The following is a 13,441-nucleotide window of genomic DNA, read 5'->3' on the forward strand; positions in this document are numbered from 1 at the left end:
TTATCTTCACCAGCTAAAAATTTCCACTAGATCGGATAGCTCAAGCAAGCAAAATCGGATCCTGTGTGTGGTGAGTAGCGGCCGGTGATGCAAAAAAAAAAAATCTGATCAAACAATCCTAACCATCCAATCAACATGCATTCTTGATAGGTGGCCATTTTTTATTCGATTATTGTTGTGGGTCATATAGTCTGATCACAAAGTGAAGATTGGTGTAGCAATCCTCTCGACTCTAATATCTAATAGGGAAATGATATTTCCACCCCCTTTCCCTACATTTCCAGTCACTTTTGTTTGTCTTTTTCTGAATCATTCAGGGAAAGAGAAAACAAAAGATAGTGCAAATACAATCATTTTTTTTTTTTTTTCATGATATTTGAAGCAGAAAATATAGTCAATTTTAGGAAAAGAGAAATAAAAAAGGAGGAGAAATGAAACAAAAAAGTTGTAAATATCATTTATCCACCTAAGAATAAAGAAAATCTTAAAAGCCAATCACCCTAATTGTTCATTTTAGGCACGATGAAAGACACTTATCTAAGACTTAGGAGATGCAGTGGTTGGGTTCATTCGCTTAAAAGTTATTTTGTTCCATGGTATCATAAAGCACCTCTAAACTTGAAAAGATGGATCAGAGCATGTAAAGCAACTGGATCTTCTACTGTGCCCTTAAAGATGAGTTTGTATGCATTTGATCTTACAAGGCAGAAACAACTACTATATCACAGATATGATCACAACAGAAGATCAAATGAACTCAGTTTTGTAAGGTAAAGATCTGCAGACTATAAGGAAGAGTTTCAAGTGATTGAACAATAGCAAATACCTTGCTCCATGTGAGAGAAAATGCCATGAACATCCAACTTCTTATTTTTTTCATTTTGGTTCGCAAAAAACACCCATGGTCCTATGATTGCTCTTATGCGCCGTTGGAGTTGGGTTTTTCTTTTCCATTTTCTTGTGAATCCTTGTCCGATTTATAGAAATACCTCTTCACAGAAAGTTCTGCAGACTGTATTGCTCTCTTGATCTGTCACGCAATTGTTTGAACTTCAAAACAATAGTCAAACAACATAGAACCTCACAACAATAGATGAAAACAAGGAACTAAAATCTGGAAAATAAAATTTCACTAGCCTCCGTGAAGTGAAGAAAGTGGAAGGGTAGTGCTAGAAAATAACTGAAGACTTTCTGACCAAATAATGAAGACCAGAAAACAGGAGAAATGGATATGCATAAAATAATTAAGGATAGAAGAATTGAGGGACAACAAAAGGTCCAAAACATTGAATCACATCCAGACAGATTCACGATTCTAAAACGAATAAGGACTCACCCTTTTCATATAAGAAGTCACAGCCTACTCCTCAGGAAAGCATAGAAGAGCATGAACTAGAAAGAGATGAGTTTGGCAGTGCATTTATGACACAAATTCACAAACTGAATCAAGAATTAATAAAATCACCATTGATTCACACCATTAAAAGTCTGGGGGCTCTTCCATTCAATTTTACACATTTCCCACTACTATGAAAAAAAATACTATACAAAGATCATTAAAGAGTCCCAATTTGGAATGATTCTCTATGTTAATATCAAGTTCAGCAACACTATATCCTTCAGATATTTTGACAAAGTTCATCTGTTGACTTTTTATGTGAAAAAGTTTTTTTGTAATTCAAACTTACAATGGGGTGTTTTTAGTCATTATATGTATGCTTTTGGGCTTCTCATTCAAATTAATTGGGCTTCCCTCCAAAAGGACTAAAGTCATGAGAAAACTTTAGTCCTAGATGGGAAGTGTGAGAGGATGAGAGTGGCCATATATATACTTTCACTCTCTTAGCCTTGTGAATGAGCAAGAGATCATGGGGATCCTATGCGCACGGATCGCCCACTTCGGTCCGGCGGGCTTTTAATCTTACCACACACGCGCACCACCCGGCCCGGTTCGGCTCGGCCGGCCGCGCGCGTGGGCCCAAGGATTTTTCTTTTTTCTATTATTTATTTTTTCTCTTTTTCTTTTAATGGTTCAAGAGTTTATTTTGTTTTAACTCTTTTTACCGTTTGAGATTCCTTAATCGTGGTTTAGTGACCGTTTGGGAAACGTCTCTCACGCACTAAAAGAGCGCGACGTTTCACCCTAACGTGTCTATTGCTTTTCTATAAAATCGGTTTTAGAGAAAACAGAAAGAGATCCTTGACGGATTCTTCTTCTTCTCTGGTTTTCTGATCTTTTTCCCCCAAGCTTTCTGATCAAGGCTTTTGGCACATATAAGCGAGTTCTTAGGCATCCAGGCTGCGTGAGTGCACACCCCTGGAGCAAGAGTTGTTGTATCCTGGAGGCATACGCCGAGACGCCCATCTGTACCATTGATTCGTTATAGTGGGGGCGAGATTTGCCTTAAGGACAGCGAAGATCCTTCGTGCCTCAACTCGATAGTGGTCTAACTATTTCTCTGTTTTATTACAATTGATTATTGCAGAATAGTTACTGTTGATTTCTGTCTTCTCAAGTAAAAGGGTTAATTCGTTATAAGGTATTCTCGAATCCTAAATTACTGATTTGCAAATCATTTTCTAACAATCTTAAGGCAAATCTCTCACGATCTGTGATCTGTAATTTTGGGATTTCGACTTCTGAAAATTAATCATCATGGCTTCCTAAACCGAAAGACTGGAAAAATTTGACGGATCGGATTTCGGTAGATGGCAAGAAAAGATGCGACTCTTTCTAACCTTTCTGAACCTAGACTATATCTTAAATGATCCTGAACGATCACCTAATGAGGAAGAACCTGCTAGAACCCATCTCACTGAGAAAAGGAAAAGAGATAATTATCTCTGCAAAGGGCATATACTGAGTTGTCTAAGTAATCAATTGTTTGATGTGTTTTTTAGAATTGAGTCTGCAAAAGAGTTGTGGGAAACTCTATAGCAGAAATACCTAGTCGAAGCAGCGGGTTCTAAGAAACATTTTATTGGAAAATATTTTCAATATCAGATGGTGGATGGTAAATCTATTATGGATCAAGTGAATGAGATCCAGTTGATTGTTTCTGACATACTTGCTAGAGGGATCAAGAGAGAAGAACAGATCTAAATTGGTGCAATTATTGAAAAACTACCATGGGAGAAATTCCAAGACACATTATTGCATGATATAAATGATTTTTCTCTTCAAGACTTGTTTGTTTACCTTAGAACTGGAGAGGAAAATCGTTTCAGAAAACAAAAATCTAAGGCCTATGAGTTTAACTCTAAGGCAAATCTCACTGAATCTTCATTTGGAAAGAAAAACTCTTCTAAACCTAGGTCTGGATCAGGAAAAGGTCATTCCAAGAAAAACAATAAGGATTTCAAGAAGAAGAAGGGTAACTGCTTTGTGTGTGGAAAAACAGGTCACTATGCTAAAAATTGTCGGAAAAACGATAAGAAGAAAAACCCTCAAGGAAACAATGCACCTCAAGCTAATATGGCTGAAGATCAATATCTGTTAGCCGTAGTATTTGAAGTGAACCTGGTTAGTAACGTGAAGGACTGGTGGGTGGACATTGGTGCCACCAGACACATCTGTAGTGATAGAAGTGTATTTTCTTCCTACGAGCTTGTAGGGGATGGAGAGCAGCTTTTCATGGGAAACTCGTCATCATCTGTTGTGGTGGGTAAAGGAATAGTGCTGTTGAAGCTTACATCTGGAAAAGTTATGAAGCTCTGTGTTGTCCTTCATGTACCAGATATAAGAAAGAATCTGGTGTCTGAGTCACTTCTGATCAAGAAAGATTTTAAATTGATTTTTGAGGCTGATAAATTTGTAATCACTAAGAGTGGTGAATTTGTGGGAAAGGGTTACTCTAGTGAGGATTTATTCAAACTAAATGTAACTGAGAACATTATGAATAAAGCTTCATCTTCTTCTGCTAATATTACTGATTCTTCTTATTTATGGCATGGTAGACTAGGTCATGTTAACTATGCATCTTTAAAGAAAATGATGACCATAGGTTTAATTCCTAAAAGTGATCAAGTAGTAGATAAATGTGAAGTATGTGTGCAATCAAAGTACTCTAAGAAGCCTTTTCACAAAGTAGAAGAAAGAAAAACAGAGCTATTAAGTTTAATTCACAGTGATGTATGTGACTTAAAACAGTGTTTTAACTAGAGGAGGTAAAAGGTATTTTATTACATTTATAGATGATTTCTCTAGATATTGTACTGTTTATCTTATTAGAAATAAAGATGAATCTTTTGATAAATTCATTACATATAAAACTGAAGTAGAAAATCAGTTAGAAAAGAAGATCAAAATTTTAAGATCTGATAGAGGTGGTGAATACTCATCTAATGCTTTTACTGAATTTTGTGAAAATCATGGCATAATACATCAAGTTGCTGCACCATACTCTCCACAGCAAAATGGAGTTGCTGAACGTAAAAACAGAACTCTAATGAACATGGTAAACTCTATGTTAGGAAGTTCAGGCTTACCTCAAAATTTATGGGGAGAGGCTCTTCTCTCTGCTTGTTATATTCTGAACAAGATACCTTTTAAAGATTCTGACAAAACTCCTTACGAGTTATGGAAGAATAGAAAACCTCATTTTAAATACCTTAAAGTGTGTGGGTGCATAGCTAAAGTTAGGATTCCAGATCCTAAGAGTACTAAGTTAGGTCCTAAGACTGTAGATTGTGCATTCATTGGATATGCACAAAACAGTAGTGCATATAGGTTCTTGATTTATAGGTCAGATCGTGTTGATATGCAACCTAACTCCATAATAGAATCTAGAGATGCTGAATTCTTTGAATCTATATTCTCTTATAAGACTAGTCTAAGTGAGAACACACTTAAAAGACCTATTGAATCTATAGATAAAGACCATCATATGTCTCAGGAATCAGTAAAGCTTAGAAGTAAAAGGGCAAGAATAGAGAAAAACTTTGGTCCAGAGTTCATTGCATATCTTCTAGAAGGAGATCCAAAGACATATAAAGAGGCAATATCACTTCAAGATTCTTCATTATGGAAAGAAGCTGTCAAGAGTGAAATAGACTCTATTTTGAGTAATGGGACATGGATCTTGACAGATCTGCCTCCTGGTTGCAAACCTATTAGTTGCAAGTGGATCTTTAGGAAAAAATTAAAAACTGATGGAACCATTCAAAAAATAAAATAAAATAAAAACTGATGGAACTATAGATAAGTACAAAGCTAGACTAGTAGCTAAAGGGTTTAAGCAAAAAGAAGGAATGGACTTCTTTGACACTTATTCACCAATAACCATAATAACCACTATTAGAATCCTTATTGCCATAGCTGTAATTTATAACCTGGAAATACATCAAATGGATGTCAAAACTGCATTTCTAAATGGTGAATTAGATGAAGAGATTTATATGGATCAACCTGAAGGCTTTGTAATTCGAGGCCAAGAGCAAAAGGTGTGTAAACTTATAAAATCTCTATATGGTTTGAAACAAGCCCCAAAACAATGGCATGCGAAGTTTGATAGTGTGATGCTATCAAATGGATTCATAATAAATAAATCAGATAAGTGTGTATACAGCAAATTTAGTGGGGATAGTGGTGTTATTGTTTGTCTGTATGTAGATGATATGTTGATCATCGGAACAGACATTAGTGTAATTAAAGGCACTAACATTTTTTTATCAAATAATTTTTGATATGAAAGATCTAGGAAAGGCAGATGTAATCCTGGGTATTAAAATAAAAAGAAACCCAGAAGAAATAATTCTATCTCAGTCTCATTATGTAGAAAAAATTCTTTGAAGGTTTAATCAATTTGATTGTAAACCTGTGGCTACCCCATATGATTCTAGTATAAGATTATGTAAGAATAAAGGAAGTGGAGTAAATCCACTTGAATACTCTAGAGTTATAGGGAGTCTAAAGTATTTGATGAACTGCACTAGGCTAGACATAGCCTATGCAGTGGGTAGACTCAGTAGCTATACCAGTAATCCAGGCAGTGATCACTGGGAAGCTCTAATTAGAGTATTGAAATATCTTAAATAAACCATAGACTATGGTTTGCATTTCACTAAATATCCTGTTGTACTATAAGGGTATAGCGATGCAAATTGGGTATCTGGATTTGAGACCAAATCAAGGAGTGGATATGTTTTCACTCTAGGAAGTGCAGCAGTTCCTTGAAAATCTACCAAGCAAACGTGCATAGCTAGATCCACTGTGGAGTTTGAGTTCATTGCTTTAGAGAAAGCAAACGAGGAAGCCGAATGGCTTAGAAACCTTCTGTTTGATATTGCACTTTGGAATAAGCCAGTACCGGGTATTACAATCCACTGTGATTGTCAAGCTGCTATTGGAAGAGCAGGTAATAATGTATATAATGGTAAATCCCGACACATTCGTCGGAGCCATAACTCCATAAGACAGTTGTTGAAGAATGGAGTGATAACCATTGATTATGTAAGATCAATTGATAATATATCAGATTGTCTTACAAAATGACTAAATAAAAATTTAGTCATGAGCACATCGAGGGGGATGGGGCTGAAGCCCACTGTTTAGATCACCTATAACAGGAACCCAACCTATCTGACTGGAGATCCCAAGAAGTAGGTTCAATGGAAAAAAATAAGTTATTTGAGTGATCTGTTTTGCACCAAGTTGTATGTGAATTAAGTTCACTAAGCCTATCCCTATGGTGTGGGTGCAACCTGTAACGAAAAGATGATGAGTTGTAAGACTCTTAATGTTATCTATAGCTGACTAGCTGATTGTCAGTGGGGTGCATAGTTACAGGGCACTCTTGATAGATACACTTATATGAGTGTGGAAGTATGGCCGCTTCCTATGAGAATGGGCTAATTTCTCTAGAGCGCTCCTGAAAACAGGACATAGCATATGGCCGAAAAGTGCGACACCGTATGAACTTGCTTATGCCTTCTGTGTTGCGTGTGTGGTATGTTATCTCAGTTTATTATTAAAAGTGCTTGGTTCAAGACATATGTTCACCGAGTACTTGATAAACTCGATATACCTACACTAAGTAAAGGTTCAAGTCCAAAAGACACCTCTACTGATGCATAACACATCTTGCCTTGATCAAATTTATTTACATTTATGATTTATTTATTTATTGTAATTTTGAATTAGTGGGGGATTGTTGACTTTTTATGTGAAAAAGTCTTTTTGTAATTCAAACTTACAATGGAGTGTTTTTAGTCATTATATGTATGCTTTTGGGCTTCTCATTCAAATTAATTGGGCTTCCCTCCAAAAGGACTAAAGTCATGAGAAAACTTTAGTCCTAGATGGGGAGTGTAAGAGGATGAGAGTGGCCATATATATACTTTCACTCTCTTAGCCTTGTGAATGAGCAAGAGGTCATGGGGATCCTAAGAGCACGGATCGCCCACTTGGGTCCGACGGGCTTTTAATCTTACCACACACGCGCGCTGCCCGGCCCGGTTTGGCTCGGTCGGCCGCGCGTGGGCCCAAGGATTTTTCTTTTTTCTATTATTTATTTTTTCTCTTTTTCTTTTAATGGTTCAAGAGTTTATTTTGTTTTAACTCTTTTTACCGTTTGAGATTCCTTAATCGTGGTTTAGTGACCGTTTGGGAAACGTCTCTCACGCACTAAAAGAGCACGACGTTTCACCCTAACGTGTCGATTGCTTTTCTATAAAATCGGTTTTAGAGAAAACAGAAAGAGATCCTTAACAGATTCTTCTTCTTCTCTAGTTTTCTGATCTTTTTCCCCCAAGCTTTCTGATCAAGGCTTTTGGCACATATAAGCGAGTTCTTAGGGATCCAGGCTGCGTGAGTGCACACCCCTGGAGCAAGAGTTGTTGTATCCTGGAGGCATACACCGAGACGCCCATCTGCACCATTGATTCGTCATAGTGGGGGCAAGATTTGCCTTAAGGACAGCAAAGATCCTTCGTGCCTCAACTCGATAGTGGTCTAACTATTTCTCTGTTTTATTACAATTGATTCTTGCAGAATAGTTACTGTTGATTTCTGTCTTCTCAACTAAAAGGGTTAATTCGTTATAAGGCATTCTCGAATCCTAAATTACAGATTTGCAAATCATTTTCTAACATCATCTACATTAAAAAGGGGGCTTTTCTTCCAGCAACACTATATTCTCTAATTATATACGTGTTTCCGTATTCAACAAGAAAGCCTATGACAGATACAGTGCCTATTTTCAGCTCCCACTAAACCTAAATTCTTCCTTGAGATACAATCAGTAGATTATTTATCATTTAGGCCCCATTTGTTATGGAATTTGAGAACATATTGTGAGTCCAAAACTGATTATTGGACTCAAAATTAAACATGAATTTGAATCCAACAATCAGTTGTGGGCTCACAATCAGTTCTCAAAATCCAAAACAAACAAGGCCTTATACAGTGTCATTAATCATCAAGGCAAACCAAGGTGCAAAAACCCAATTTGACTCGGACTTCATTGGGGCTTGATTGACAGTCAACTTTTTTTTTTTGAAGAGGATGATTGACAGTCAACTTGAGACTCAGTTAAATGCCAAGTTGACATTTTTCAAGTTTCAAAAGGTTTTTTCTTTTCTTTCTTTTTTGAAATGGTAGAATTTTTTATTTTTTTTCGGGGGGGGGGGGGGGGTGAAGCTCCAACGTCCGAGATGGTCTGAATACAAAATACAACAAAAAACCAAGGAAATGGACTAGGATACAAACAACTCAAGGAGGAAGAAAGTCAAAGATCTCTAGCCACTCTCTTGCAACCCCCCTCTGGCTAGCCTATTGGCATCTGATATTAGAAGATGCTTGAAGGAGATAAGAGATCCGGCTATCCAATCCTGAATCTCATCAATCCAATGAGCAAATCTCCAAGGGTGAGAGGAAGACCCCTGAATCCATCTAATAACATTGAGAGAGTCACAGTCAACTATTAAACAGTCTAAGAGATTGGGCTCAAAGAGCTGCATCCATTCGAGCACTGCTCTGATCTTTGCCTCATCCGAGTCTACGTCCCCAACGTTCCCGAGTAGGCTAAAGACATTGCCCCTTGATTGTCTATTAGAAAGCCATCTAATAACATTGAGTCACTCAACTATATTAAACAGTCGAATAGATTGGGTTCAATGAGCTGCAATCTTTGGAGCACTGCCCTAATCCCCACCGCTTTTGAGTCCGCCATCCCCAATGGTTCCAAGTAGGCTAAAGACGTCACCCCCAGATTGTCTCTCAGTAAGCCTCCTACTCTAGCTGGACCCGGGTTTCCCATGCTTGATCTATCAAAGTTCAGAATCAATTTGCCTGCTTCTGGCAGAACCCACTCGCTATTGGTTACCTGAGCCAACTCACTGCTAGTACAGACTTCTCTCCGACCATACCATAGATTGTAAGCTAACACAAATCTAAAGTCCGAGATGATTTTTACCCAAGCAATAGTTATAGTTGTCACCATGGTATATAGATATATTGAAACCTTTTTACCAGGCCCTAAAATACCCTATCATTCCTTTCTTTCCATAGAACACAAATTGTGGCGAGGAGAGCCACCTTTCAAGATTCAAAAGGTTATGTTGTATCAATCAGAGTCACTGTTTTTATTCAACTGGGTCTTGAACGAGTTGAGTAGGTTTGTCGAGTTTTTAGGAACTTGATAAAGTTCCATAATGAATATTTCTACAATATACACCATACGTCTTGTATTCATAGGTATTTTTCTCCTTTCCTAACTTACTCAAACTCTTCTTTAAACTAACTAATTAAAGAGAGAATAGGATAAACATCATCTCTAGATTCTATCTCATGCTAACTACCCAAAGAGAAAAAAAAAACAATAAAACATACTACAACATTCTCAGTATATTTCAAAACTAAATCTTATAAATCAGAGCCTAAGGTTTAGGTTTTCACAACCCAATCTCTGATAAGTTTCACAATTAACAGTTGAACACGAAAATTCATAAAACAGATCAGAATCATTAATACCCACAATGATTAAATGAAAATAACAGGAGAAAAGGACGAAGTACCCCAAATCCAGCCAAAAGATAAGCACAACTTGAACTGGAAAAAAGAAGAAGAAGAAGAAGCAAGAATGACGTGAAATTATTTAATATATCTCTAAAATCTACAAAACCCAAAAGAGAAACAGGACCTAGAAGATAACTTCAATAGAAAAGCAAGCTATTTCCTCATCTTTTTTTTTGTTTTGTTTCCGTAAGTCGGAAAAAAAAAAAAAAAAAACTCACAGGATCGAGAGCATTTGGATAGGGGCCATAATCAGCAGTAAGAAGAAAATAGGCAGCAGTAACAGTGGCCACCATCGTTGTTCTTCTCACCAGCTTCTCTGTCTTTGGATCCATACACATAAACCTCTGTCTAAAGAGTTTCAAATCCCTATAATTTTTTAAGGAAGATGCCTCGTTTGATAATCTTAATTCCTAGGGCTAGGAAGTTTAGTTGTCGGTCCGAATATCAGCTGGAAATGGTATATCTAGGGGGGTCCAGTTGGGCCCACTATGGAAGTCTAGGTATCATATCATATCCTATTCATCCAAAGTTCAAAAGTTATCAATTCGAAGATTGGAATGCCCTTTATGTGAGTAAATCTATATCAACGGTCGTGATTACATATACATGTCCCCATGTGGGACCCAAAAATTAATCATCAGAATTGATATTTGTGGCGATTGTTTGCCTAGTGGGATCCATTACCAAAATCATCTTCTAACCCAATTACCACAACAAGGGAAGTGATATATTATTTCCTGGGTCACCCCCTCTAGGTCATGTCTGGTCACCAGGAATTGTTTTTCATGATGAATCGGTGTCTCCAAGTGGAGCTGGGGTGAAGTGCTAAAAATCAGGAAATAAAATCCAGTGTTGAGATGTGGCTAAAAATTGGGAAAAGGCCAAGTTGATTTTGAGTAGAGTTTTTTGTTTACTGATTTTTAGTCATATCTCATCACCGGAGACACTAGTTTTCTAGATTTTGAGCCAGTTCCACCTCATCTCCGCTTGGGAACACTGAATTATCATGAAAAAAAAATGCCCTTGGTGTTTTTTTCTTTTGGATAGGTAAGCTGTGATTGAACCTCTGACCGGTCGGAGAACAAAGTCTTGACCATCGAGGCTCAATCCCACCTCTAGCATATTTTTTTACTACTCTTTAGGCTACAAGTGGTGGCTCCGGGGAAGAAAAGGGGGTGAATATCTCATTCCCCCAATAAGAATACTCTTATACGTCAACCTTGGGTCCCGCATGGGACGCATGTATAATTAAGATTGTTAATTTTGTGGGCCACTATTAAACAAAACAATTGGCCCTACTTCCATGCTGAATGGACAGCTATCTATAAGAGCAATTGTTAGTCATATATTAAGGGTGTCAATGGATCCACTTCTAATAAAACCCACCTGTCTTGGTCATGATCCGTTTGGATCCCTCGCTTCATGTGGTTGCATAAAAGCTCGGCAGCCATCAGAATTTGGTTTGGATTTGGCATCCCATTCCATGTTTGGTTGCCAAAATAGCATTGGACTCCCTTGGATTTCACCCATGTAATAATTACCTGTGCGATGATGTGGATTCCTTGTCCCCTCTAAAAGCAAATCCTTCCAATCCTAAAAAAATTTGGTTGAATTTTCTAGGGAATGATGCTCTCTCTTTCCTCTATCCCTATATTGGTAATGACACCCCTACTTTTTCTCCTACTTTCCGAGGATATGCCGTGCAACCAAACACTGGTTCACTATTCTCCGAGGTAATTCAAGACAAATTAAAATGCTTGTCTCATCCCGTTTGACTCCCTTTAACTTCATATTCCACTACTTTCCGAGCCATCCCTAGCAACCAAACGGAGCAGGGCCGTTTGGATACACAGATTTTAGAATCCGGGATTTCTTCAAAATTGTAGATAAGAGACAAGAGAAGAAGTGACCAGTGTAATTACTGTCATATGGTAGACATATATCGAATTAATAAGCATAGCACTATCGATGTCTCAAGAAACTCTGACTTATCAAATTTGACACCTATATCGAATATTGAAATTGAATGATGCCTTATTTCTGAAATTGATGCCCATTGGACTACCAATTACTGTTACCATTGAATGAGTTACTGTCTTTGGATTACTTTTGCTTTTGATGCCATATATGTTAGTGTAATTTTCTTATTACATCACATGAGCGCGTTTAGCTCACCCTTATTTAACAATTTCAGATCCTGAGGCATGATTCCAGCTTGACATTGGAGCAGTGAAGGAGGATTATCTGAAGATTTCAATATTTGCTTTCTTAGGTTACTAGTGAGTATTAGAGAGCTTTAGAACAGTTACTTCATTTTATTTAGCATGGGGATGAGAGAAATTGAATATGGATTGTAATGGATTTATTTATTTTGAAGTTGAATGATTATTTGGATTTAGTTTGTTGAGCATGGTTTTATTTATTGCTAGCCTTGCATGCATGTGAAGGTAACTTTACAGGTATGTGGCGTTGTCGCACCCATAAGCCTTGTGATTGTAAATTAATATGTTTGTGAGTGGCTTGGGGCATGACAATTATTAGATAAGGGGGATGGCCGAGATGGTCTGAATACAAAATACAACAATGAACCAAAGAAACAGCCAAGGATACAAACAACTCAAGGAGGAAGAAGCTCAAAGATCTCTAGCCACTCTCTTGCAACCCCCTCTCTGGCTAGCCTAGTGGCATTTGAGTTTTCACATCTTCTAATATGCTTGAAGGAGATAAGAGATCCAGCTATCCAATCCTTATTCTCATCAATCCAATGAGCAAATCTCCAAGGGTGAGAGGAAGACCCCTGAATCCATCTAGTTACATTGAGAGAGTGACACTGAATTATTAAACTGTCGAAGAGATTGGGCTCAAAGAGCTGCAGCCATTCGAGCATTGCTCTGATCTCTGCCTCATCTGAGTTTGCCGTCCCCAACGGTCCCGAGTAGGCTAAAGACGTCGCCCCTTGATCGTCTCTCAGCAAGCCATCTAATAACATTGAGAGTCACACTCAATTATATTGAACAGTTGAATAGATTGGGCTCAATAAGCTGCAGCCTTTGGAGCACTGTTCTAATCCCCGCCTCATTTGAGTCTGCCATCCCCAATGGGTCTGAGTAGGCTAAAGACGTCGCCCCTAGATCGTCTCTCAGTAAGCTTCCTACTCTAGCTGGACCCGGGTTTCCCATGCTTGATCTATCAAAGTTCAGAATCATCCCTCTGAGGAAACCCTTTCCGATCATCTTGTTGTGGGGTTTCCTCGGAAAGGTTGTCATTTGTCCTCGTCCTCTTCCTCATCCTGTTCTTCTTCCACTGATTTGTCCGCGCCGGGAGGAGCGAGCCGATCTACCGGGAACATTAAATCAACTCTTAATACTTTTTGAAGTGCTTTTTGGATCCTACTCTTTTTGAGTCTGCAATACATTTCGAATAGGA

General features: G+C 37.9%; 1 protein-coding gene across 1 annotated transcript; it reads right to left on the bottom strand.

The window, feature by feature from the left end:
- Positions 1–641: 641 nt before the first annotated feature.
- On the bottom strand, positions 642–10,507 carry LOC143881127 (uncharacterized). The gene is made up of 2 exons (XM_077384124.1): positions 10,234–10,507; positions 642–1,030 (listed from the first exon to the last, which is right to left on the bottom strand). Exons 1-2 carry the CDS (start codon positions 10,351–10,353, stop codon positions 920–922), a joined length of 231 nt encoding a protein of 76 aa, XP_077240239.1. The 5' UTR covers positions 10,354–10,507; the 3' UTR covers positions 642–919.
- Between the last annotated feature and the right edge of the window lie 2,934 nt (positions 10,508–13,441).

This window comes from Tasmannia lanceolata, unplaced genomic scaffold (assembly GCF_043159265.1).
Source record: "Tasmannia lanceolata isolate RefF3 unplaced genomic scaffold, GAP_Taslan_0.1 ptg000007l, whole genome shotgun sequence".
NCBI classification, from domain to species: Eukaryota; Viridiplantae; Streptophyta; class Magnoliopsida; order Canellales; family Winteraceae; genus Tasmannia; species Tasmannia lanceolata.

What these genes read in the sequence shown, in the direction of transcription:
- LOC143881127 (XM_077384124.1), bottom strand. Translation starts at nt 10,353, where the DNA reads ATGTGTATGGATCCAAAGACAGAGAAGCTGGTGAGAAGAACAACGATG. An exon ending in ATCCAAATGCTCTCGATCCT is followed by an intron (nt 1,031 to 10,233) that starts GTGAGTTTTTTT and finishes ATTGCGTGACAG; the next exon opens with ATCAAGAGAGCAATACAGTC.